At 34.2% G+C, this 23,321-nt stretch overlaps 4 protein-coding genes across 10 annotated transcripts; 1 reads left to right on the top strand and 3 right to left on the bottom strand.

Annotated features, from left to right (window-relative positions):
• Positions 1-8: 8 nt before the first annotated feature.
• LOC143153446 (uncharacterized) lies at positions 9-2,780 on the bottom strand. Its single transcript, XM_076324678.1, has 2 exons — positions 2,580-2,780; positions 9-2,507 (listed from the first exon to the last, which is right to left on the bottom strand). The coding sequence occupies exon 2, from the start codon at positions 2,425-2,427 to the stop codon at positions 406-408; it is 2,022 nt and encodes a 673-aa protein (XP_076180793.1). The 5' UTR covers positions 2,428-2,507; positions 2,580-2,780; the 3' UTR covers positions 9-405.
• A 118-nt stretch (positions 2,781-2,898) lies between these two features.
• On the top strand, positions 2,899-6,203 carry LOC143153444 (uncharacterized). The gene is made up of 3 exons (XM_076324677.1): positions 2,899-3,172; positions 3,329-3,622; positions 3,695-6,203. The coding sequence occupies exon 3, from the start codon at positions 3,775-3,777 to the stop codon at positions 5,794-5,796; it is 2,022 nt and encodes a 673-aa protein (XP_076180792.1). The 5' UTR covers positions 2,899-3,172; positions 3,329-3,622; positions 3,695-3,774; the 3' UTR covers positions 5,797-6,203.
• Positions 3,625-12,211, bottom strand: LOC143153450 (protein maelstrom 1-like). Of its 7 annotated transcripts, XR_012993824.1 has the most exons (14): positions 12,095-12,200; positions 11,540-11,985; positions 11,166-11,445; positions 10,766-11,092; positions 10,481-10,682; positions 9,896-10,279; positions 9,567-9,730; positions 8,557-8,787; positions 8,259-8,369; positions 8,128-8,176; positions 7,950-8,042; positions 7,583-7,636; positions 7,367-7,433; positions 3,625-3,913 (listed from the first exon to the last, which is right to left on the bottom strand). XR_012993824.1 is itself a non-coding variant. In XM_076324693.1 (13 exons), exons 4-13 carry the CDS (start codon positions 10,904-10,906, stop codon positions 7,417-7,419), a joined length of 1,446 nt encoding a protein of 481 aa, XP_076180808.1. In that variant the 5' UTR covers positions 10,907-11,092; positions 11,166-11,445; positions 11,540-11,788; positions 12,095-12,211; the 3' UTR covers positions 7,230-7,416. The 7 variants fall into 7 exon arrangements, 6 of the variants coding, with proteins under 6 accessions (XP_076180808.1, XP_076180804.1, XP_076180807.1 ...); XM_076324693.1 differs by lacking the exon at positions 3,625-3,913 and having other exon boundaries at positions 7,230-7,433; positions 11,540-11,788; positions 12,095-12,211; XM_076324689.1 differs by lacking the exon at positions 3,625-3,913 and having other exon boundaries at positions 7,230-7,433.
• A 652-nt stretch (positions 12,212-12,863) lies between these two features.
• LOC143153035 (uncharacterized) lies at positions 12,864-19,251 on the bottom strand. Its single transcript, XM_076323783.1, has 6 exons — positions 19,240-19,251; positions 19,142-19,171; positions 18,806-19,083; positions 18,238-18,385; positions 13,122-13,172; positions 12,864-13,035 (listed from the first exon to the last, which is right to left on the bottom strand). Exons 1-4 carry the CDS (start codon positions 19,249-19,251, stop codon positions 18,268-18,270), a joined length of 438 nt encoding a protein of 145 aa, XP_076179898.1. The 3' UTR covers positions 12,864-13,035; positions 13,122-13,172; positions 18,238-18,267.
• Positions 19,252-23,321: the final 4,070 nt, after the last annotated feature.

Here is a 23,321-nt window from a genome sequence, read left to right as displayed (position 1 = left end):
ATTTTGCTTCAGATACAAATATCATAAAATATATAAAAGTTATGTTTATTTAAAATCCAGAGCTTCATTGCACTACTCTATATAAAGAATACTTATATCAGTAATATCTGTAAAGTCCAAATACTCCTTATATCGTAATAAAGTAGAGTATATTCACTACATGTATTCAGTATAATTATAAAGTTAATATTTTAAGTTTTATATGGAACTAGTTGAAAATTAAGTGCGTTTCGATCTACTTTCATTTGTCCATGCGGGACTGTGTGGACTGGTTGGGAGCTTCGTTGAATTTAAAACAATTAATGGTTTGTATATTGGTATTGGTCTGGCTTTCACTTTTGCCAATTTTCGCAACTCAGCTTTATTCAATTTTTCTCCCAACAATCTCATCTTTTCCTGCTCTTGTCACCTTGCTTCTTGTTCTTGCTCTCTTTTTTTATTATTTTCGTTAAATTCGTTTCGCGCCCTCGCTCTTTTGTCCGTGTTTAATTCAAATTTTGTCATAACAGACTTTCTATGAGTCATTTTTCCTTTTCCATTCTTATCATCTACACTGTTTTGAATGCTTTTTGACTGTTTTTCATTCACTTTATTGTTAACTATATGTTGTTTTGATTGTTTTTTCTTTGTAACAGTTGTAGTATTGAGACTGATATTTGGTTGTTTATTCTCTTGATCATTGTAACTTTTAGTTTGTCTTAGGAAAACGTCCATAGAGATATTTTTTACATTTTTCTTGCTTTGTACATTTTCTTTAGGTAAATAAGGTACTAATACAGATTTTCTTGCAATTTCATTAGACATACTTACACTTGTTTTCTTGTTTTGTATATTTCCTTTAGATGAACCTTGTACCATTACTGGTTTAAAACTTGGTATGGGATTGGCATGAAAGACTCTCTTTTTTTTATCATTTTCTTGTATCTGTTTAACAAGTTCTTCTTTCTTTTTAGCAAAACACTTGTCTCTTTCTGCAAAACTAAATGGACATGAAACCACTGTTCGTTTTTTCATACTTTGTTCTTTAACTGGATTTGATGATTTTAAAAACTTTGGTGCAGGTTTTGCATGAAACTCAACCTTGGTTTTATTGTTCTCTTGAACCTGTAAATTCTCTAATTTTTCCTTTTTTCTCATTTGGAACTCCTTATTACGTGCTGCAAAACTAGACAATGAGACATTCTCCACTGATTTTACATTAATATTGGTAGTCTTGATAGAACGAACATTTTTATGTTTTTGTTCCTTGTCATTCAACGCATGTGGTGTATTTTTTTGTAAAGTTGATATATGATGTGTTTTCTTTGGCTGAGTCAAATGAAATTCCTCTGTAATCGTAACTGGCTTTTTTGCAACTTTTGTTAATGAGGATGGACCTTTCAAGGTATTGAGTGGTACAGGGTTTGCTTTCATCTGATGTTTCTTCATTTCTTCAACTTGTAAGATTTCGCGTTCTTCTTCACTTAAAATATTAGTGCATCGTGCTCGTTGCTTGCTTCTCAATGCGGGAGAAATTGGATGAGTCAGTTTTAATGGAGATTGTTTTAATTTCATCAAACAACCTGGTTTTAAATCTTTTTTATTAGTGGTACGAAATCGTTGTGGAGTTCTATTTTGGAATTTGAAAACTGCCTCTGCCATACTTATAAATTGGTTTGAACATCTACGGTATTTCACCAAACTTTGTCTACGATATTGACATGCAAGAACTTTAGGCTGTGACTGTTTACTTTTAAACATTTCAGACCGTCTTTGTTGAGCTAAAACAATTTTGTAAGATGATCTCTTCTTAGCGTAACCACTTTTAACATATTCAGAAGAATAATCGATTTTTGACTTTACTATTGGATCATTTGTGGCCTTGGTCAAAGCGATTTGTTCATTAACATTCTTTCCAACACTACTAGGTATTTGGCTACATTCTAAAGAAGACCTATCAAGATCATTATTCTTTATTTCCAACATGTGAATGTTTTTTCTGCTTTTCTCAGATGTAGCTGCTTTAAACTTATATGACGGTTTTGGCATCTTAAATGCAGAAGTTTCTTCAGTTGCCCACACGTTCCATGCACAATAAAGTTTGTTAGATTTTTCATCCAGCTTCAAACTTCCCATAGCTTCGCTTATATGGTTTTCATTTTTTACCTGTTTTGTAGAATGTTTCTTATTATCACATGGTATAAAATATGCTATATTATCTTTAGTATTTTGCAAAGGTTCTAAGCTATCATCAAAATTTGTCTCTCTAATCGATGATTCTTTGATGCTTTTTTTCTTGCATTCTGTAGGTGAAGCTGACTTTAAATTGAATTTAAAATCTGCCAATGGTCTGTGCACTTCATGGTCTATCTCAAAATAACTATCAGAAGACAATTGTGGACTACGCGTAAAATCTAGCCATTGCGGAGCGCAATAGTTATCCATCATTGAAAAGTGATTAATCAGTTGACGAAATTATTAAGAAATTACAGCAAACTTTCATAAACTGGATAATAGTCCAACATAATCTGAAAAGAAAAATAATTGTAAACAGAATTAGAAATACTATTTACTTTGTATACGGCAGAATTTATATGCACCTTAAAAATATATCTGTAATAATTAAAAAATTATGTCCACTTCGCACTTTCTTGTTACCAATAGTTTGTTCGTTTAATAATTATGTCCCGTTTCATCCGTAGGAGAAGCCTATTCTTGTCAAGGAATCGTGTTTGACTTAACATTTACTCTTCGAAGACGGAAAAATCTTGTAATCGCTTAATGTATCTACTGCATATACGTTGGCGAATTTGAGTTTGAAATTTATTTAGCGTTTATTTGATTGGCTGGAGAAACTGTAAGCATTCGATGAAAACAAAATATCACTAGATATCCTTTCATTAAATAAACCTATATAGAGAACCTTAATTGGAAATAACAAACTCTATTCTCAACTGCAATTGGTGTAAGATCAGAAAGTTGCGTGTTCATTTGACACATCAAGTTATGGTTTGATACTTTTATCATGAGATTTGCCAGTAGTCACATCACAGTATTAAGTGATATGATTTGAATATATTTTAACGTGATCATTAAGGTTTCTATAATAAAAAATGCGATTTTGTACCACGTAAAAGCGGACCTTAAGTCATACATAGAATGGCTCCCTCTACTTCTGAACTTCTGAACTTCCGTGCGTTAATTTAATTGAATTTTATTTATTACGTCAGTTTTATTCGAAGTAACTGTAAATTTCATCAGTAATAAAATATTAATTAAATATTATATATTTTTGATTTGTATTATTTTATTTTTATATTTAATTTTAATATTATTTATGTGGCCATAGGATATCTGGTGATATTTTGTTTCCATCGAATGCTCACAGTTTCTCCATCCAATCGAATAAACGCTTCATAAATTTCAAACTTAAATTCGCCAACGTATATGCAGTAGATACATTAAGCGATTACAAGATTTTTCCGTCTTCGAAGAGTAAATGTTAAGTCAAACACGATTCCTTGACAAGAATAGGCTTCTCCTACGGATGAAACGGGACATAATTATTAAACGAACAAACTATTGGTAACAAGAAAGTGCGAAGTGGACATAATTTTTTAATTATTACAGATATATTTTTAAGGTGCATATAAATTCTGCCGTATACAAAGTAAATAGTATTTCTAATTCTGTTTACAATTATTTTTCTTTTCAGATTATGTTGGACTATTATCCAGTTTATGAAAGTTTGCTGTAATTTCTTAATAATTTCGTCAACTGATTAATCACTTTTCAATGATGGATAACTATTGCGCTCCGCAATGGCTAGATTTTACGCGTAGTCCACAATTGTCTTCTGATAGTTATTTTGAGATAGACCATGAAGTGCACAGACCATTGGCAGATTTTAAATTCAATTTAAAGTCAGCTTCACCTACAGAATGCAAGAAAAAAAGCATCAAAGAATCATCGATTAGAGAGACAAATTTTGATGATAGCTTAGAACCTTTGCAAAATACTAAAGATAATATAGCATATTTTATACCATGTGATAATAAGAAACATTCTACAAAACAGGTAAAAAATGAAAACCATATAAGCGAAGCTATGGGAAGTTTGAAGCTGGATGAAAAATCTAACAAACTTTATTGTGCATGGAACGTGTGGGCAACTGAAGAAACTTCTGCATTTAAGATGCCAAAACCGTCATATAAGTTTAAAGCAGCTACATCTGAGAAAAGCAGAAAAAACATTCACATGTTGGAAATAAAGAATAATGATCTTGATAGGTCTTCTTTAGAATGTAGCCAAATACCTAGTAGTGTTGGAAAGAATGTTAATGAACAAATCGCTTTGACCAAGGCCACAAATGATCCAATAGTAAAGTCAAAAATCGATTATTCTTCTGAATATGTTAAAAGTGGTTACGCTAAGAAGAGATCATCTTACAAAATTGTTTTAGCTCAACAAAGACGGTCTGAAATGTTTAAAAGTAAACAGTCACAGCCTAAAGTTCTTGCATGTCAATATCGTAGACAAAGTTTGGTGAAATACCGTAGATGTTCAAACCAATTTATAAGTATGGCAGAGGCAGTTTTCAAATTCCAAAATAGAACTCCACAACGATTTCGTACCACTAATAAAAAAGATTTAAAACCAGGTTGTTTGATGAAATTAAAACAATCTCCATTAAAACTGACTCATCCAATTTCTCCCGCATTGAGAAGCAAGCAACGAGCACGATGCACTAATATTTTAAGTGAAGAAGAACGCGAAATCTTACAAGTTGAAGAAATGAAGAAACATCAGATGAAAGCAAACCCTGTACCACTCAATACCTTGAAAGGTCCATCCTCATTAACAAAAGTTGCAAAAAAGCCAGTTACGATTACAGAGGAATTTCATTTGACTCAGCCAAAGAAAACACATCATATATCAACTTTACAAAAAAATACACCACATGCGTTGAATGACAAGGAACAAAAACATAAAAATGTTCGTTCTATCAAGACTACCAATATTAATGTAAAATCAGTGGAGAATGTCTCATTGTCTAGTTTTGCAGCACGTAATAAGGAGTTCCAAATGAGAAAAAAGGAAAAATTAGAGAATTTACAGGTTCAAGAGAACAATAAAACCAAGGTTGAGTTTCATGCAAAACCTGCACCAAAGTTTTTAAAATCATCAAATCCAGTTAAAGAACAAAGTATGAAAAAACGAACAGTGGTTTCATGTCCATTTAGTTTTGCAGAAAGAGACAAGTGTTTTGCTAAAAAGAAAGAAGAACTTGTTAAACAGATACAAGAAAATGATAAAAAAAAGAGAGTCTTTCATGCCAATCCCATACCAAGTTTTAAACCAGTAATGGTACAAGGTTCATCTAAAGGAAATATACAAAACAAGAAAACAAGTGTAAGTATGTCTAATGAAGTTGCAAGAAAATCTGTATTAGTACCTTATTTACCTAAAGAAAATGTACAAAGCAAGAAAAATGTAAAAAATATCTCTATGGACGTTTTCCTAAGACAAACTAAAAGTTACAATGATCAAGAGAATAAACAACCAAATATCAGTCTCAATACTACAACTGTTACAAAGAAAAAACAATCAAAACAACATATAGTTAACAATAAAGTGAATGAAAAACAGTCAAAAAGCATTCAAAACAGTGTAGATGATGAGAATGGAAAAGGAAAAATGACTCATAGAAAGTCTGTTATGACAAAATTTGAATTAAACACGGACAAAAGAGCGAGGGCGCGAAACGAATTTAACGAAAATAATAAAAAAAGAGAGCAAGAACAAGAAGCAAGGTGACAAGAGCAGGAAAAGATGAGATTGTTGGAAGAAAAATTGAATAAAGCTGAGTTGCGAAAATTGGCAAAAGTGAAAGCCAGACCAATACCAATATACAAACCATTAATTGTTTTAAATTCAACGAAGCTCCCAACCAGTCCACACAGTCCCGCATGGACAAATGAAAGTAGATCGAAACGCACTTAATTTTCAACTAGTTCCATATAAAACTTAAAATATTAACTTTATAATTATACTGAATACATGTAGTGAATATACTCTACTTTATTACGATATAAGGAGTATTTGGACTTTACAGATATTACTGATATAAGTATTCTTTATATAGAATAGTGCAATGGAGCTCTGGATTTTAAATAAACATAACTTTTATATATTTTATGATATTTGTATCTGAAGCAAAATTATCCGTTCTATTTAATGGTACCGATTCAACTTTTTAAAGACATTGCATATAATTTTAATATTATTTTTACTACATACACATAGGTATGCAAGTATGGTCAAAATTAAATTAAATATGAAAAGTTTACATTCCGGGTAATTATTTCATTAATATTTTATCAAATCGCTTACAATACTGGTTTTTATAGTAATCTCGTGTAAACAAGAGTAAATAAGTTTATTTCGTTTATTTTTATTAGCATTATTTCTTTTTTCTTTTTACAAGAGGTGTTCTGTGTAAGGTCAAAACTTTGCTTTTAAAAGTTTGGGAGTAATCCACAAACAGCATCCTTCTTTCCATTTTCAATAAGGCATCCATGTTTTTTTACAGATATTTGTTTCGTACATGATTCACTGTATTTATTAGTAGTATTTTGATTATTGCCACAGATAAAGTATAGGGGACCTAACTTAGCCTACATATAGTGATTATTGTGTTGAATTTTCATAACTTTTTCACAATGGTAATATTCCTACTTGAACCTATTACATAGCCGGGTCGTGTCTAGTTGCATCGATTTTAAATTGTTTGTCGTAACAGATTACTGTTGAATAGTTATTGTTGTAATGTTAATCTCAAGTTTAGTCAAATGAAGCGAAGGGAGGTTTAAAGCAAAACCGAAAGATTTTGGATGCATAAATGAAAATGACTTATTTGCGGTAAAAAGTATGAAGAATTATGTAAAATATGTAGGGACAAAACTATTGCCGAGGATAGAAATGTATTGGTTACTTCGGCTATTGCATTACAGAATATAGGTTCGTTAAGCTGCCTGCTTGTGTTTAATAAACATCCATGCTTATTTTATTAAATGATTATATTTATGATCGTAGATCATGGCTAGATTGGCACTGGATGCTTTGTAACACTCGCACTTGTTGACTAGGTTATTTGAAAGCAAAATCATTTTGCTGTTTGTCATATGATAGACACGAAATGCACAAATGATCGATTTTGTAGAATAAATGGTTGTAAAAAGAAGAAATAATTTGAACTTCAACAAAGGCACAAATTTTATATTAAAAACTAATATAATATTCTGATTTATAAAATAAAATCGTGGTCGTATATTAACTTAAAATAATAATAATAAATATATCTAAAGCATAAAAAAATATTGATTACCATGTAACCCCCTAACAGTATCACAATAGGTACCACATACTTTTCCACACTTAGCATTCTCCACGCCCTATATAAAAATATAATATTTATTAGTATAAAAAAGCAATAACATATTGAATTATCCATATTAAATTGGACATTGTTTAAACAAATGCCCAAATAAATAAGACCATAGAATTTAAAAAATGTTAAATTTAACATGGTTTAACATAATACCTTTTTTTAAGGGAAGTTTAGTTTCAGCTTTTCTTAGGTATGTTCCTCTTCCTCCTTTATAAAACACAAATAAATAGTATATAGTATATATTAAGTTAAAATTTACAGTATAATGCATAATATGTTGTAGAAGAAGAATGGCCCCCTAAAATTAATTTGTATTACTCAAATATTCATTTAAAAATGTTACAAATTATTTATAATTTTAAATACATTTATATAAATTAGAAATAAACAATTTATTTAAAATTTTATTATTGAGTCAATTCTGGCAGCATTGCAATACAAGTCTGACTCGCGACGAAGGTTTGTTCCTTTCGTAAAAATGTATGGATAAACATTTCAAATTGTAGAATTGATAACTTACCAAGTGGTGGAAAATCTGCATCTTTCAAGGTACTGCATGATGGCATGTTGTTGACGAAATTAGAATTGTTTACATCTTCGCACAAAACTCGTGCTAAAACAATATACAATAATATTTATGAAAATTACATGTTACATTATCTACAGATGCATACATAATAATATAAGAGTATATTTACGAGTGGTTCTAGGAGTTCGCAATGGCCGTACAGGCAAGTTACAAAGTAACTAAAAATGTAAAAGGAAAATGAATTTCAATTAGATTATAATGCTTTATAACTAAATCTGGAAGTACAGTATTAGTACGTACAGAATTAATTTTACTGTGATCAATTATTTCCAATGCTTTACTGTTCTCACGACGACGTTGCTCGTCTTTATATGTTCGTTCGGAGACATTTTTTCGGTGATTTTCACTTACCTATTTGTAATAATCGATAAGAAAAGCTTAAATTTGTGATAAACAGTTTAGATTCTATTTAAAAAGGTCATACCGTCAACCGTACTACCTTGCTTCATTAAGTATTTCGACATATAAAAATTATAAAGTAATTTTTTTCTATGTAATAACATTTTATCAGAATGTATTATAATTTACTGTTACTTACACCAGTCATCGAGATTGTTTGAGCCTTATTAGTAATACTGAATTTGTTCATTTGGTAATCAATACTATCTTTATCAGTACAATTAAAAGGTAACTGAGACATAGGGTAATGAACACCTTCAACCATTGGTATATTTAAAAATTCACAACAATAATCGCATACTGTGAAGCCCCATCGTTTTACTATGGACATACTACAGAACTGTGATGAGTTGTCTATATTGTTATGATACTATACAGGAAAAAGCATTAATTTACATATTACTTTCGTTTCTATTTTCACATTGTTGAAAAGTGGTACAGCCAAATAAGCATAGTAAAAGTATCCTTAAACCAAATTCAATTTGGTACATATTAGTGTGTAGGCCTCTCAAAGAAAATCCTCTCTGCAAAGTACCAACCCGGTATCCCTACTACTAAAGTTGTTACAGTGTAAAGTGTAACTCATACTTTATTTAATAAATGACAAATTATTGAGTGATCATGTTTGTACTTTTACAGTTTTAATATTTTGTTATGGCTAAAAAAGTTAAACACCAATATTTCTTACCGTTTGATATACAAAAAATAGTTGTTATATGCAATCCTAAATATTTTAACTAATATATATTAACTGAGTGAGTGAAATTAATTTATTATTTTGATAAATGCGAATTCTTAAATAATTGCATTAAGAATTACTGCAAGTTATTAATCGCTTAACTATTGCAAGCTATATTTATGGTAGCATTTGCATACTCATAGAAATGTAATTTGATTTCACAGTAACTTATTAAATTTGGTACATCGTTTGTGCCATACTTATAGATTTTGTTATTGATATTTAATGATTGTATTTCAAATTAAATGATGTTGCTGTTTTCGGTAATTATTTAGAATTACATTTATAATTGCGTTTTCTTTAAAGAGCCTACTGACTAGTATGTAGCAAATTCAATTTGATTTAAGAGCACTTTTACCATGCTTATTAGTTATACTTTTTATCAATGAAAATAATATTTCTATTCTTACCGCACATCCAAGATTACATACAGAAGAAAAAAAATCTTTTCTAAATTCATTTTCTGCAACTACAAGGGGTATACTATAATCATTTACATTCTGTGCAGCAACATTTCGTAGTACCCCAAAAAGATTTTCTAGCGAATATATTACAAAGTCATTCATACTGGTATCTGAAACGTAATTACATATTAGAAATATTTTAAACATTCGTTGACGTTTCTACAATTTTATGTAAAATATTACATAAAATCATATTACAATATTCAATCAAAAGATAAATAAATGATCATTTTAGAAATAAACCTTTTTTTTTGTCAACCTATATCCGTACTTACTGGTAGCTTCAGTCATTCTATTCAATAATGATTCAACAGCAAGAGTTACATCCTTTGTGGTAAACAGGGGAGGGAACTTATTTCCACTCATGTTGGATTTTAGAATTTCAACAAATTTATTGTACATAAATGCAAAATCACTCTGCCCATCTGACATATTTATATTTATTTTATGTGATTCTTGACTGGTCTCAATTGCATCCCTTTTCCATCCCAAGGGAATATTTGCATTGATGATTTCACTATATACATTTTCAATTCCATTACCTAAACTAAACTCTGCCACTGCAAATTCAGCAGGACAAAAGTCATATTTATTAATCCCAATTTCTCTTTTATAAAACCAATTCACATGTATGAATATGAACTTTAACTTTTCTAAGTCTGTAACAAATAATGATACGACTTATTATGTATTTGTAATTAGTGAAGAAGTTATTATTCATAACTATGTTCTTTTTAAGAAATTCTGATTTACCATTTACAACAATATAATATTAAAATAAGAGCATTAAGGATTTATTTTTGTCAAGTATAATTTAATTAACAATTACATTTTACACATAGGTGTAACATGTGACTTACTTTTATGCTGGATACCAAGTGAAATTATAGAATCTATATACTGCGACATATTTTGTTGAAATTCTTGTTCCTTTTTCTCATTTGCCATAATCTCTTCTATGTTTTCACCAATTGTTGTTTTTTTATGTGCTGTTTTTTGATTTTCAATCTTACTTTTTTTTGCTTTAGCTACGTAAAGCCCCCTTTCTTGCGAGGAGAGACTCTATAATCAATTATAAAATATATTTACATTAGACAATTTTTTTTATAAAAAATGTAAAAAATGTTTAAAATTTGAAATTTAACCTTCCAATTTTCATTACACTGCGGATCTTTCATAACATCGTGAAGACCTCCTGGAAATGTTTTTCCTATTTTTTCTTGTTTTATTTTCCAATCAAGCATGAAGAAGTAAAACGCGTTTTTTCCTTTATTGTTTTTCGACATTTTCCCTTACAGGAACCTTCTCAGATGATGTCAGAGAAACAACTGAACAAACCGTAACAACAGAGGTACGTTCCTCTTCTCTATCCTGTTATTATTATACTTAGAAAGCAACAATGTATGTCCAATCCAGTGCCATTGGTGCTAATTCATCCTACGTTGCGACGTAACGTTAAATTTCCCTCGCCACTACACACAGAGAAAGAAGTAGAAGGAAGTAAATCAGAAAACGCATTTAGTAACCACCACGTGGAATACAGACCACGTGAAATTGTCGCGCTGTGTCCAGGGTACTGGCTAAGCGTCTTCAATTACGGTGATAATCTCACGCATTTCTATTCATTTTGTTTGTTTACACCATAGTCTCGTTGTAAGTCGTTTTTCGTGTTTTGTTGCAACTAGTCTCGCTATTCTTCCGCTGCTTTTGCAGTTGCCGCGGCAAGTGTGACAGAATGCGATTGAGCGAGACAGCATGACGGCGGCAAACCATAAAGTTTGCTCGAGTCTTTGACGGCTTTAATAACTAGCCGCCAATAGATAAACTAATCGTTTATAAATTAGAATAACCAACGTCGATAATATTTAAAAATAAAATTCATTTCTAATAAAAACAAAACCCTTGTTATTTGTAATTACCTGACTGCTATGGGATAATCTGCGCACACACGTGCAATCAACGTGACGCAGTATTTTCTTTGCGTGTCGCTCGACAATCTGTTTATGCTAACGGTCCGCTTGTTATCTTCTGGATCAGTTTTCATTTCTATGAAATACCGCACACATTTCGGTACTTCGAAACGTCAGGGCAAAGCCGGCAAGAGTTATCAACTTCAAACGGTTTCGCGAATGTTCGATGGAATATTTTTAATTTCTTGCGTGATCGACCTTGACGAAGAGGGTTTTTCAGTCACGTTGAACGGGGTTTTTTCAGGCAACCGTTCTCAAAATCTTGAGAACAGGACGTTTACAAACATTACGTTTGAAAACGAGTCGCTTGAAATTTCGAGAACGGAATATTACACTGTATGGAAACATCGGAAGTACCACGAATTGGAAACCGAAACCTCAAATGTATCTTAAAACTAGACGAAAAAATACAATAATGACGTTTTACAATTAGAAACTGAACAATATGCGTATATGTGCATGATCGTAAGATAATACTGTTAATATTTTTGCATAGATACATACCTATATACAAAACGTAAGATAATGTGAGATCAATCTTTATTTTCGCCCTGCATCGGGATTTATTTTGCTTCGAGAAATATCGACAAGTTGGATGGTTCCTCGAAGTTGTGCGGTATCGCTGCTAGATGTCGCCTCTAGTCTAAAACGCATTTTTGTAATAACGTTTATGGTCTTTCGCCGCTAGAGTGGCGTATAAAGAGCAACGGTGCATAAAGCAGTTTCGCGAGACGAACGGTTTTGGCACTTCGTCGCTAGATGCCGTTACAAGGACTTAAATGGGATTATTCGTAGATTATATTTTTTCTATTGCTATATCTTTATACAGCATAATATATTGTACAATATTTAGCAGATATTTCTGTATAGAATTTGAAATGTCTTAACAAAAAACTGAATCTTTGGAAATGTTTCAAATCCTTCGTTACTAATTGACGACACCTCGAGTACAAATACAGTTCTTATTGTTTACCTTACTATTCAATTTTATTACTTTTTCAACTAAGGATATCTTTTTGCGAGCAATAAATATTTGACTATGAAATAAGATATACAATAAATGAATTTAAAACGTAATGACGCAAAACATTGCTAGTTTAATTTGACACGAAGTAATTCATCTGTCTTAGAAATTATTTAAATTAGGTGTAGGTATGTAGGTACGTTTGAACTTAAGAAAATCAATGATTCTTTGTTAAACATTAACGAATTAAATATTACTTTTCAGTTGATTAACTTTCAATCGCTAACATTTACAATAATAAAAAATGAATTGCTCCAAGTAATTTATTTATATCTCTTGGATTATAAAATCTAGCTGAATATACATATAAATTTAAATTGTGCCTCCTACGTGTATGTATTATACATACATATATTCTTTCCACTGTATCTTCATTTCTGACGATGAAAACAATACTTTGCGATGCTTGTTACATTCGTCTCTGAAAGATAAATAAATAAAAATTAGATGGTTAAGACCGAATCTGGAAAATTTCAAATAAGATTACTTCATAAAGAATACACATACTTGTGAATTGGTTTGTAGACCTGTGGTCACAATTGGATTGGCCTGTGAACACTGGAAATAATAAAGATGTATCGAATTAGGGTGGGTCCAAAGTACTGTTTTCAAAATTAATAAATAAGTTCTAATGAACATCGTTCGTTTTTTAAATAAGGTCATTCTTCAAACAAGAGTTACGAAGAATTTTATAATGGTCGTGACTCGAAGAAGCGTGCTTTAAACGAAACTTATTGAACAATCTAGTGTATATACATATATATGGAGGAGTTCTCTTTCACGTATTATACATAAAAAAATATATATATATATATATATTAAAACTAAACCTAATTTTTATATACATTAAAACTAAGCCTCTAGTGATTAAAAAGTTTCAATTTCAGTGGTGTTCGTTCGCGAGAGACGACAGGAAGATCGTTTATTGAGCTGCGCGCGCAAATGAAATGGCGTTGCCGGTACTGTTTCTACATCCGACGTTAGCGTGTGAAACAACGAGCAAAGGGACCGATGCAACAACAGCCTGGGAGTGCCTTTTTAATGTCACGGAAGGAGTTACCTTTAAGTATCGCCGATGTCGAATCACATGAATCGTTAGATTGGGGAGAGACCGATAATAAGAGAACGGTCGAAGATGGCCATTGTCTCGATCCTAATCGTTTTCTATACAATAAAACGCAGATACGGATACGTTTGTTTAACAACGATACGTTAAATATCTTTCGACAATTTCTACCCCGAGTGTCTGTTACCATGCAAGATGTTCCGCGAACGCGGTGTTTCCACGCGAAAGAATAAACAAAAAGAGAACCGTTTTCTCGAAGAGAGAAAATGGCGCGCGTACGCCATTTTTTCTTTTTCGACTCGATTTTTCTCCCAAATGAAACTTCGCGGTTCGAAAACTTCGTTCCACGTTTTCGATTCGTTTCTCGACGGAGAATTTCGTTCTTCAAGGTTCATCGAAACTCTCGTGGTCGAGAAACGCGACAAATGGAACCGTTTTGGTACCGAATAAGGGTACAGGGTGGCCTATGACTCTCGTCCCGAGAGCTGTGGCAATTTCAACGCCGCTTTCACATTGCTCTCGTACACGTGGCTGTCCTTTAAACGAGTTATAATCGTCCAGTAACCACGACCGACAAGGATATAGTGACGACAAACTGACGAACATCATACGGTTGCCACACAACCGTATCTGCCCGCTGTGGACCGACTTTTATTGCGGTGGAACTTTTATTGTTGACCATCGAGCGAGTCGCGGGACTTTTTAAAGTCCTCGCGCATTCGTAAATCGGATCGTTGCGAAATTGAAGGTCCGTCTCTTGTTTCTCATTCACTTCGGGAACTAATTTTCGTCTCAGTGTACTTTCGATGGGCAATGTTTCGCCTGAAAAATGATCAAGAGGCAGCTCTAAAACGTTCTGCCAGTTTTTAGATCTACAAACACTTTGAGAAGTTTCTACTGGTTTTTATATCCACGTGTACGCATATGCTCGAAATCGTCGTGAAATTTTCTCCAGAAATTCAATGTTTTGGCATTCGGTGAAAACAACGTTTGCTCTCAATAGTTCGAACAATGTCTTTCGTTCCCGATGTTCGGTCCAATCTCTATAATTGTTCGAAAATTCGATTCCCCAAGTTGTACATTTTTGTACATATATCTCTCACCCTTGCATTTCCATGTTTTTAACGTTAGAATTCCGAATTAATCATTTGGAAATGATTCTTCGCCTCGAGTCACGTTCCAAATCGTTTTCTTTTTTTTTTACAATGGAAAATCGTTCGCTGGATTCGTATTTTCGAACCGAGCGGGGGGACGCGGAAGTGAAAGTACTCCAATCAGTTTGACGAAGTCTTCTTCTTTTTGTGCGTGGTTACACGAACATGAAACATCGTTAGTCGATGAATAGCGAGACTCTAACACGTTGGTACGTTGATCGACGGTCGAACGAAAGCTCGATATGCGTTCACTTAGTTATGTTGTTAGCATCAGAACTGAACGCCTTCTGTGAAAGTCGTGTGCATCCTTGACCTAGTATACTAAACGAAGGAATCGATGGGTAGTGAAATGTAGTAACCCTTTTGCGGCTGAAGGGGACAATATTGTCGTGCAACATCCGCTGTTACACAGTAGAACCTCCATTATAATAGGGAGACGGTTGGACAAGAGAATGCTCACTTTCCTGACGTTGATCATTTTATATTTCAGGAGCAACGACAGAGATATGGACAACAAAATCAACAGCTACGAACGGAGGACACTTCGGTATTATAGGTACAAATTGAGCTAATATAATAGAATGTTCGAGAAATTAACATAGAGAAATTGGTTACGATTCTTTACGACGGTTTACGAAAACATTGATTCTCTGTCTTTTTATATTTCCTCGATGTGTACATTTTAGAAAATATCCGTGCAAAGTTACCTCGAGTATTATTTTTCAAGTTTCGCGTAGGCGTGTAATATTTTTCAAAATTGCTCGCCGAGAGTAACAAGGAGAGTTTCACAGAGTGTTGCTCGGAAATCTATTTATAATGCATATGTATGCTTCCACTCCACCGTATTGTAGCAACAGAGTCCTAGAATTACACAACGATTATGCCTTATTGGATAATCGCTTTGCTACGGTATTATTAATCAGGCTGTATCTTAATTAAACACGTTTGTAAATCTCACTTCTAACGACATGCCGCATTCCTCTTCCGCCGTGCGAAATACAGCGAGGATCACAGTCGTTCCGACCCAATTTCGCGTAATTAAGTGGTTATACGGTCCGTTGAGAATTCATTAAGCTCGCGCGTCTAATTAGCAAGATGCACCGCGGGCGATTTTCTTTCTTAAGCACACGGACAAAGCTGCTCCTCTTTTGCATATACCGCGATCGTAAATGCCTTATCTTCTCATGGACGTATGAAACGTATTCGTTGCACACTCGGTATTCTAATGAATAAATTGTTTCGATAAACGTAATTAAGAATTTCGAGTATTTTATCGTAAGTGTTTAATGAATTGGGGTTAACCAAAGACGATACTTCTTTCAATTGAGTTCGTATTTTGACAGAAAAGATTTTGCATTGTACGAAACTGAGTTTCTTGACCGATGAAAGAAGATGGAGCGGCATATACACACGTACACCGGCATCTAAATTGGACGTTGAGATGACATTGAGAAGAAGAAAATGTAAGAACAGTTTAAGGTACTTCAATGGTGCAAGTTAAACGGAAAAGGAGATACTATAAGTGTAAATAAGGTTTCGATTAGAGAACAAGCATCGCGCGCTTACGTTAATTAAGACTGATGATATCGAGGTAACAACTGTGAGAGAAGTTACGTTAGTGTTCACATTTTTAACAGTATCGATAAATTACTATAATGGTACTCATTATTCGGTAAATTTTCCTTTATTGCCCTTAATAAATTATCCAATTGCCCTAACCAAGCATTGAACAAGAGTAAGGATTGTTTTACATCGATACACCGATTCTTTATACCGATCTTTCGTCGATTAATTTCCTCGTGAATCAATTTTCTCGACACAAAATCGGATTGATTTTCTAGAGGATCAACTTTCGATTTCTATCGATTCTTCAAATCGATTTTCTCAACGAGGAATAAAAAATCGGTATCCCTGGACAATAGTGGCCGTAAGTCGAGAAATGGAATGAAAAATCGGTCAACTTTTCTTCTCAGCTTCTTTCTGGCATCCTCCGGTATCAACTACCGTACACAGTGTCAAACAAAGATGTCAACGTATCGAATAAAGTAAATAAGGGTATCTCCTCTCGTATACACGCCAAGGAGTTCATTACACATACGTATTACTTCTATCGACTCTGCAGACATTCTTGCCGCGGTCTTATTAAAAAACGTTTGCCCCGACAGGTTCGATCGAAAGGGTGAATCCGATCCTGTTCTCTAACCTTCCTCCTCGATGACCTTACCCAGCCGCTCATCATTCCACAGCACGTTGTGCCCGAGCGATTTGCATAAGACCGGAGTACCGAGCGAGCGCGAGGTCGAATCCCGTACAGCAACATGTGCTTCGACAGAGTTGAGGTCTTGCTTTACGGCCACGATCCGGGTAACACACGTATCGCTGGCTATAGAGCACCGAGTAAATTTTATTCGCATCCTACAAAGATCAAATTAGCCTCGGTTACTCTACACACACGTAGATCCTCCCGTCTTCGCGAATCGTTTGCTCGTTAATGCTTCAACATTCTGTCGGTGTTACTTTCGAAACGCTGATCATCCAGCAACCTTAAAATTTATCCCCTGCGAGTATGTTGGAAGACCAAAGAGAAATATTATTCACCTGACGCCCAGGCTTCGTTCGGTCTCGGTCGAAATTGAGCGGGAGATTTACACGAACCGAAGGGGGAGAAATAAGTTCACATAACCGGGTATTTCGTACGGTAGAAGTATACCTATTTTCTCTTCAACATCTACCTGCTTGAACGTCATCCACTACTGTTATTCGAAGTATGATTAATCTTAAAACGTTCTTCCGTTTGACTACACTGTAGTATACCAACGTTTGTTTTCGATAACAGTATCTCATCGTAAATTATCTTTCCTAAACAACCGAGAATTCTTCTCCAAATCCATCACCTCATCTTATTACTCATCCGAGCTTCGAACTAGCTGTCTCATCTCTGATTAAATTCAAGTCTAAAGATAACCCTTACCTTAGTATTTTCCTAGAGTGTATACATTTTGGAAAAATATTTTTAAAAGTATTTTTACATATTGTTAGTCAATGAACGTCTATCGCAGTTGCAACTTTGTACTTTGTTATTGTATACGGAAATAAACCAAGTGTTACAAAATACAACACATAAAAAATCTTCAAGTAAAAGATATCCCAAATGTATGGAACTGGTGTGTTTAACTTTATAATATTATATTAGGTTGTTCGGAAAGTGATTTCGTTTTTCAAAATGGAGAATATATAATTTAATAAAATGTTTATACACTCTAAAAAAATCGTGTTTCATTTTCACCAAAAACCACGTGAAGAAACTCGTGAAATAAATTGTAACAATGTTTTTGCGTCTTTGACAGTACTATTAGTTTTGTATTACACTTGTTGTGTATGTTATATTATTATTTTCACCTACCTTAGTAGACAATCCTGAAGGATGCGTGTTCTACTTGTCCAATTTTATTACTGGCCGACATTCTCCATTATTATCTAGTTTTTCATTTTCGGGACAGGGTCTGAGCTCTCCGATAAGAATGTTGATTGGCTGAGGTCTCGCGATTATCCTAATAAATAAATTATTTTAATACAAGCAATCGAGAACTCGGAATATTTTTTTCCAGATGTTGGATGAATTATTTCTGTCGAAGAAGAGTTTGCATTACGCGAAACTGAGCTTCTCGAGTGAAAAAAGAAGATAAACTAGCATACACATACATGGACGTTTAAATTAAAATTTGAAAGTGTCGCGAAAAGGGTACTTATACGTACACGATTATTGTCAGGGTGTTTAGGCGGTGTACTATTCTAAACATACTATTACGTTGTTCGGAAAGTTATTTCGGTTTTTTTTTTTTTTGGTGAAAATGAAATACGATTTTTTCAGAGTGTACAAACATTTCATTAAATTATATATTCTCCATTTTGGAAAACGAAATCACTCTTCGAACAACCCAATATATATAAATATATATACATATATGTACCTGTTTGAAGGATCGAAAAGAGGAAGTGTCGTCGTAGACGATTCTGCAGACACTGTAACTGGCGGAAGTGCTTGTCGGTTAAAAAATAATGGTATTGCGGGTTTAGAAATTGTGTTGACTGCGGTGGTCCCCGTTGTTGAGACAATATCCAGTGTCACGGACGATACGATTATCAACAAAATACACTTCAGGCTCCTCATTCTCTCGGTCGTACGGAAACTCGTGTCTACTTGATTAGAAGTCGGACTGTTCACTGCTACGGAGATGTTGGGTGACTTCTTTTAAGAGGTTCCTCAATATGTAAAATTTCATCCTTCGTTAATTTCCGCGAATCACTGTACCGGTCAAACCGGTTTCAATTGATTTCTGCGTTGATTCGTCGTTGATTACAGACAATAATACCACTTAATTTGCATCAAGGATGCAAGGTGCACTGTCTCCCTCATTATCGCAGAAAGGAATACAAAGAATCTTTCAGATTCTTCAATTTCCGTTATGTTTAATCGGATTCTTTTAACCTTGGTGCTCTTAACCGGGTATCCAAGTACTCGTTTCTACGTTTCTTCCAATAATTAACTGTATTCCAGTAAAAGTATCGCAAAACAGTTCCAGATCCCTCTTTGGGCGTATTTACGTTGATCGATGTTTCGCAAAGTAAAATTTATAGTAGAACGTTTATTCCAGATAAAGAAGAATACTAGAAATTGGCCAATTTTCAGCCACGTTGACAATAACATCTTTTACATTTTAGGATACTCCCCAACGAATGGAGCAACGAATCAATTCTTTCATATCGTATCGAGTTATATAGCTTGCCATAGAACCATACAGGTACGCCTTCTTCTTTTCTATTTTATTTTGGAATATGGAGTTTTATTAGCGTCCAGTCTTCGACAAAGTGATTTTACTTTGTATTGCACTAATATCGAGACACACCGTTCTCCTTGCATCGTCGAAAGGTTCCCTTTCAGCAGTGATATTTTACTTTCACGGAATCAAACAACATTCGTACAGTTGGGATTCAGCTTAAAATCGGTTTTGCTCGGAGAGCTATAGTTACCACGTACACAGAGAAGAGAAAGCAGATAGGGTTGAAAGGTAAAAAGGATGATACGAGTCACGGTTCACAGCTATCGAAATTCCGTTTCGCAACGGTTGTGTTTGGTATTGTGTTCCTGACGCGAGAGATCGGCCGATTGCAATTTTAACGCGCGGAAGGCAATCAGATTTCAGCGAGACCTTTTGGAGTATCCTGTGAAGGTGCAGAACAAGGCACACACGCCGTGGCATCGTTAGAGCTTGTTATCTTGAGCAATTTGTTCACGAAACAGAAACGGTTTAAGGTATAGCGGTGAATGTTGCAACAAGTTTCGGCGTCTCTTTGTGCTAGGTGTTACCACATCGATTCTTTGCTCTGAAATTAGATTGAAACCATCGCGAAGGTCAAGTCCGTGTACCTCAGCCTTTAGAAGATTCGTGTACAGATAAATTATGGGTGTCGACGTTCGTGTAATGTATTTCTTAATAAAGAACGAACAGATACAGTCAATTTCCATTATCATTCTGCACGGTAATCGAACGAGAGAAAATGAGAAATTGTGCGTTCAAAATCAAGCAGACACTTACAAATACAATGTTGGCAAACGTAATTAAGTTAGAGTCTTTCGCGCTCCGATCGATAGACGCTTAAGCTGCTCGGATAATAGAACACTTCACACTTACGATACAGTGGAGATTTCCGTATTTATACTACTTGAGGGGGTAAAAATGACGTTTGTGGATAATAGAATAATTACTTTTTCTTATACCAAACTTTATTCGTTCAATTAGTTTTCTAACTAAATTAAAATTGAATCCATACGAAAATTCAATTCGAATTAATTTGCAAAGAAACTCTTACAGTCTCTAACTCGTTCCAAAACAAACCTATTTTCTGATTAACAAATTTTCGTATATATTGTAATATATTGTCCAAACTTTTATCGTCCAAAAGGTGTACTACGTTGGACCTAAAAATGAACAAATTTTAAATATCTCGACACACGATTCTGTATAAATTAAAAGTTCATTTCTTCGCTTTCCAACCTACGAGAAATAGTAGTATTCTAATCGAGACAAATTTTCGAACAATATTCTTTTTCTACAGGTAAGACGGTTTAATTATCGATCGATCTACCTTTGACACCACAGAGCCCGTAACTTTGTTAATTTTACGAGCTCGGGGGAACTGTTTCGCCCGGTCTTATCTTTCTCCTTGCTCCAAGTGTTCGAAATTAATATAAACACCGAGTAGGATAGAATGGAATTGAATAGACAGGTACATATGGCGCAGAGAATATATTCCGTTGCGAGAAAAAGTGTCAAGTTCGTGCGAAATTAGATAGTTTATTAGATACCTTTCGATAAGGGAACACAATGCCTGAATACTGACAGCGAGATACTCGAACGAACCTCGCATAATGGCAGGATGTTTATGCTTCGCGCGAGTCGTAAATTTAAGGGACGCGTACACGATAAAGTTGCCACGCGGGTACTTTAACGGAAAACCATTAAAACAGTGTCTCCCAAACGACAGTAATTTCGATCCGATACCGATACCGTTATCACCTTAAATATCTTCTTTTCGCGCAGACATCACCGTCTCGTTGGCTTCGCTCGCAATTTCGGAACCGTGTATCGATACAATTTTCCTTTTCTTGCTCGCGCAGTCTATCGAAAATAATTTCCATCGTTTGGATAACTTTATCGAACGTTTCGGTGAAGATTGATGGGTGTTCGATCCTTTAGAACCGAACGAAACGATACTGATAGTTTGGACGACTTTTATCGGGGTGAGTGGAACAATTAGAGGAAAGATTCCAAATCTTCGATGTCGAGGTTGATACCAGAGTAGAAATCTATGGCTGTACAGATTTCTGGATAATTGTTTACCCGGTGATACTTCAACGTTGAAATTGTACGACTCGATGGATCCGGGGCAGCCGTGGACGATTGTTTCTTAATTTTTTGCAACGGGTTCACTTTGTTCAGCAGTAAAAGCCGGTTGAGAAACACTGCATTAGAATAATACGCAATAGAAGAAACGAGGATTATCCCGTGATATTAGATCTTCTCAAACGAAACCTCATTAAGACTTCTCGTTCTGATGTTTGAGCTCATTAAACTCGATTCTCGATATGATTGCCGCCATAAATCATTGTTATTGAAATTTACATACGTAAACGCGCAGGAAGGAAATGGGGGAATCCACCATCCGGTTAAGAGACACGATTAAATGTTACCCGATGCCACTTCCTCGTATCATCCAGGTGAATTGTTGGCTCAAAATTCTCCTAAACAAATTTTCTGGACAAAACTCTTGGACAAATTTTCAGACAGAAAATGTCTGGTAATAATCGGAGAACGTAAGATAAAACTATTTCTGTATTGTCGTACCTGCACGATACAAGTTTCAACTCTGCTAGTTGATTCGCTCTTTTCAATTAAGTAGAACCTTCGTATTCTTTACTCGTTTCGAGCAATGTACGATTAATTGTATTGTAATATCACGTATAGTAATTTCTGATTTCGAGAGACAATTATTACGTATCGAATTCGAGCGAGGATACAAATTTTTATATTTATCGTTAGTTCTGTGTAAGGATTCGCCTTATGAAAAGAATTTTTCTTATGAAAATACATACGAATACGATCTTATTATTATTTTATTTATCAGATCCCTTGTTCGAGCAAAAAATCTAAAAGATGGCATAACTTTGACTTAAACTGAATCGATCTTCGTGGAAAATCGAACGATAAATGTTCAAGGATGCGTGACTTCTTTTCGGAGCAGATTTGCGTTCAAATTGGTCCGAATTTGACCTTTGAATTGACCTTTGCTCGGTGGATATCCTTTACTTACGTTATTAGCACTCATTATTTCCTTTTTCGTCAGCCACGTTTACACGGTTCACAAATGAACGTCGACGATGATGTAACAGCGACGAATAATAAATTATTACCCCGCGTAGTTTTGTTTCACGGTTTCAATATTGCAGTGTTTTCCGCTAAACGCTTTCGAAGGTGGCCAACACGTTGCGCGACACACTTTAATCGAATCACCGTATAATTTTCTGCGTGAAACCGAAGACAGGAAATTTTCATCCCGAAGTGAAGGGTATTTTAACACGATACGTTAAAAATATTTAATAAACGCGTGACCAATTACGCTATTTATCTAATACTCCTCGCGCCAGGAATTTACTTCATTAAGCGTAACTAAATTATTATTAGCGTGTCGTTTATTATCTGCTAATGGTTACCGTTGAATATTTGGCCCGCGTAGAATGGTCTGCGATCGATAATAATGTTGTACCTCAAATAGATATTCCAAACAGTATCCTCGAATTAATGACAGATTTTGTAACATTGAATATCGATGAAAGCTCTAGGCAATATTATCATATTTATTGCCTAAATTATGTTGTATCGTCGGTGGAAACTCGAAACAATCTTTGACTAAATCCAAGCCTAAAGA

The sequence above is a fragment of the Ptiloglossa arizonensis genome, chromosome 12 (assembly GCF_051014685.1).
Source record: "Ptiloglossa arizonensis isolate GNS036 chromosome 12, iyPtiAriz1_principal, whole genome shotgun sequence".
In the NCBI taxonomy this organism is placed as follows: Eukaryota; Metazoa; Arthropoda; class Insecta; order Hymenoptera; family Colletidae; genus Ptiloglossa; species Ptiloglossa arizonensis.
Note: the sequence above shows the minus strand (reverse complement) of the source record. Positions and strands in the feature narration are given on the sequence as shown.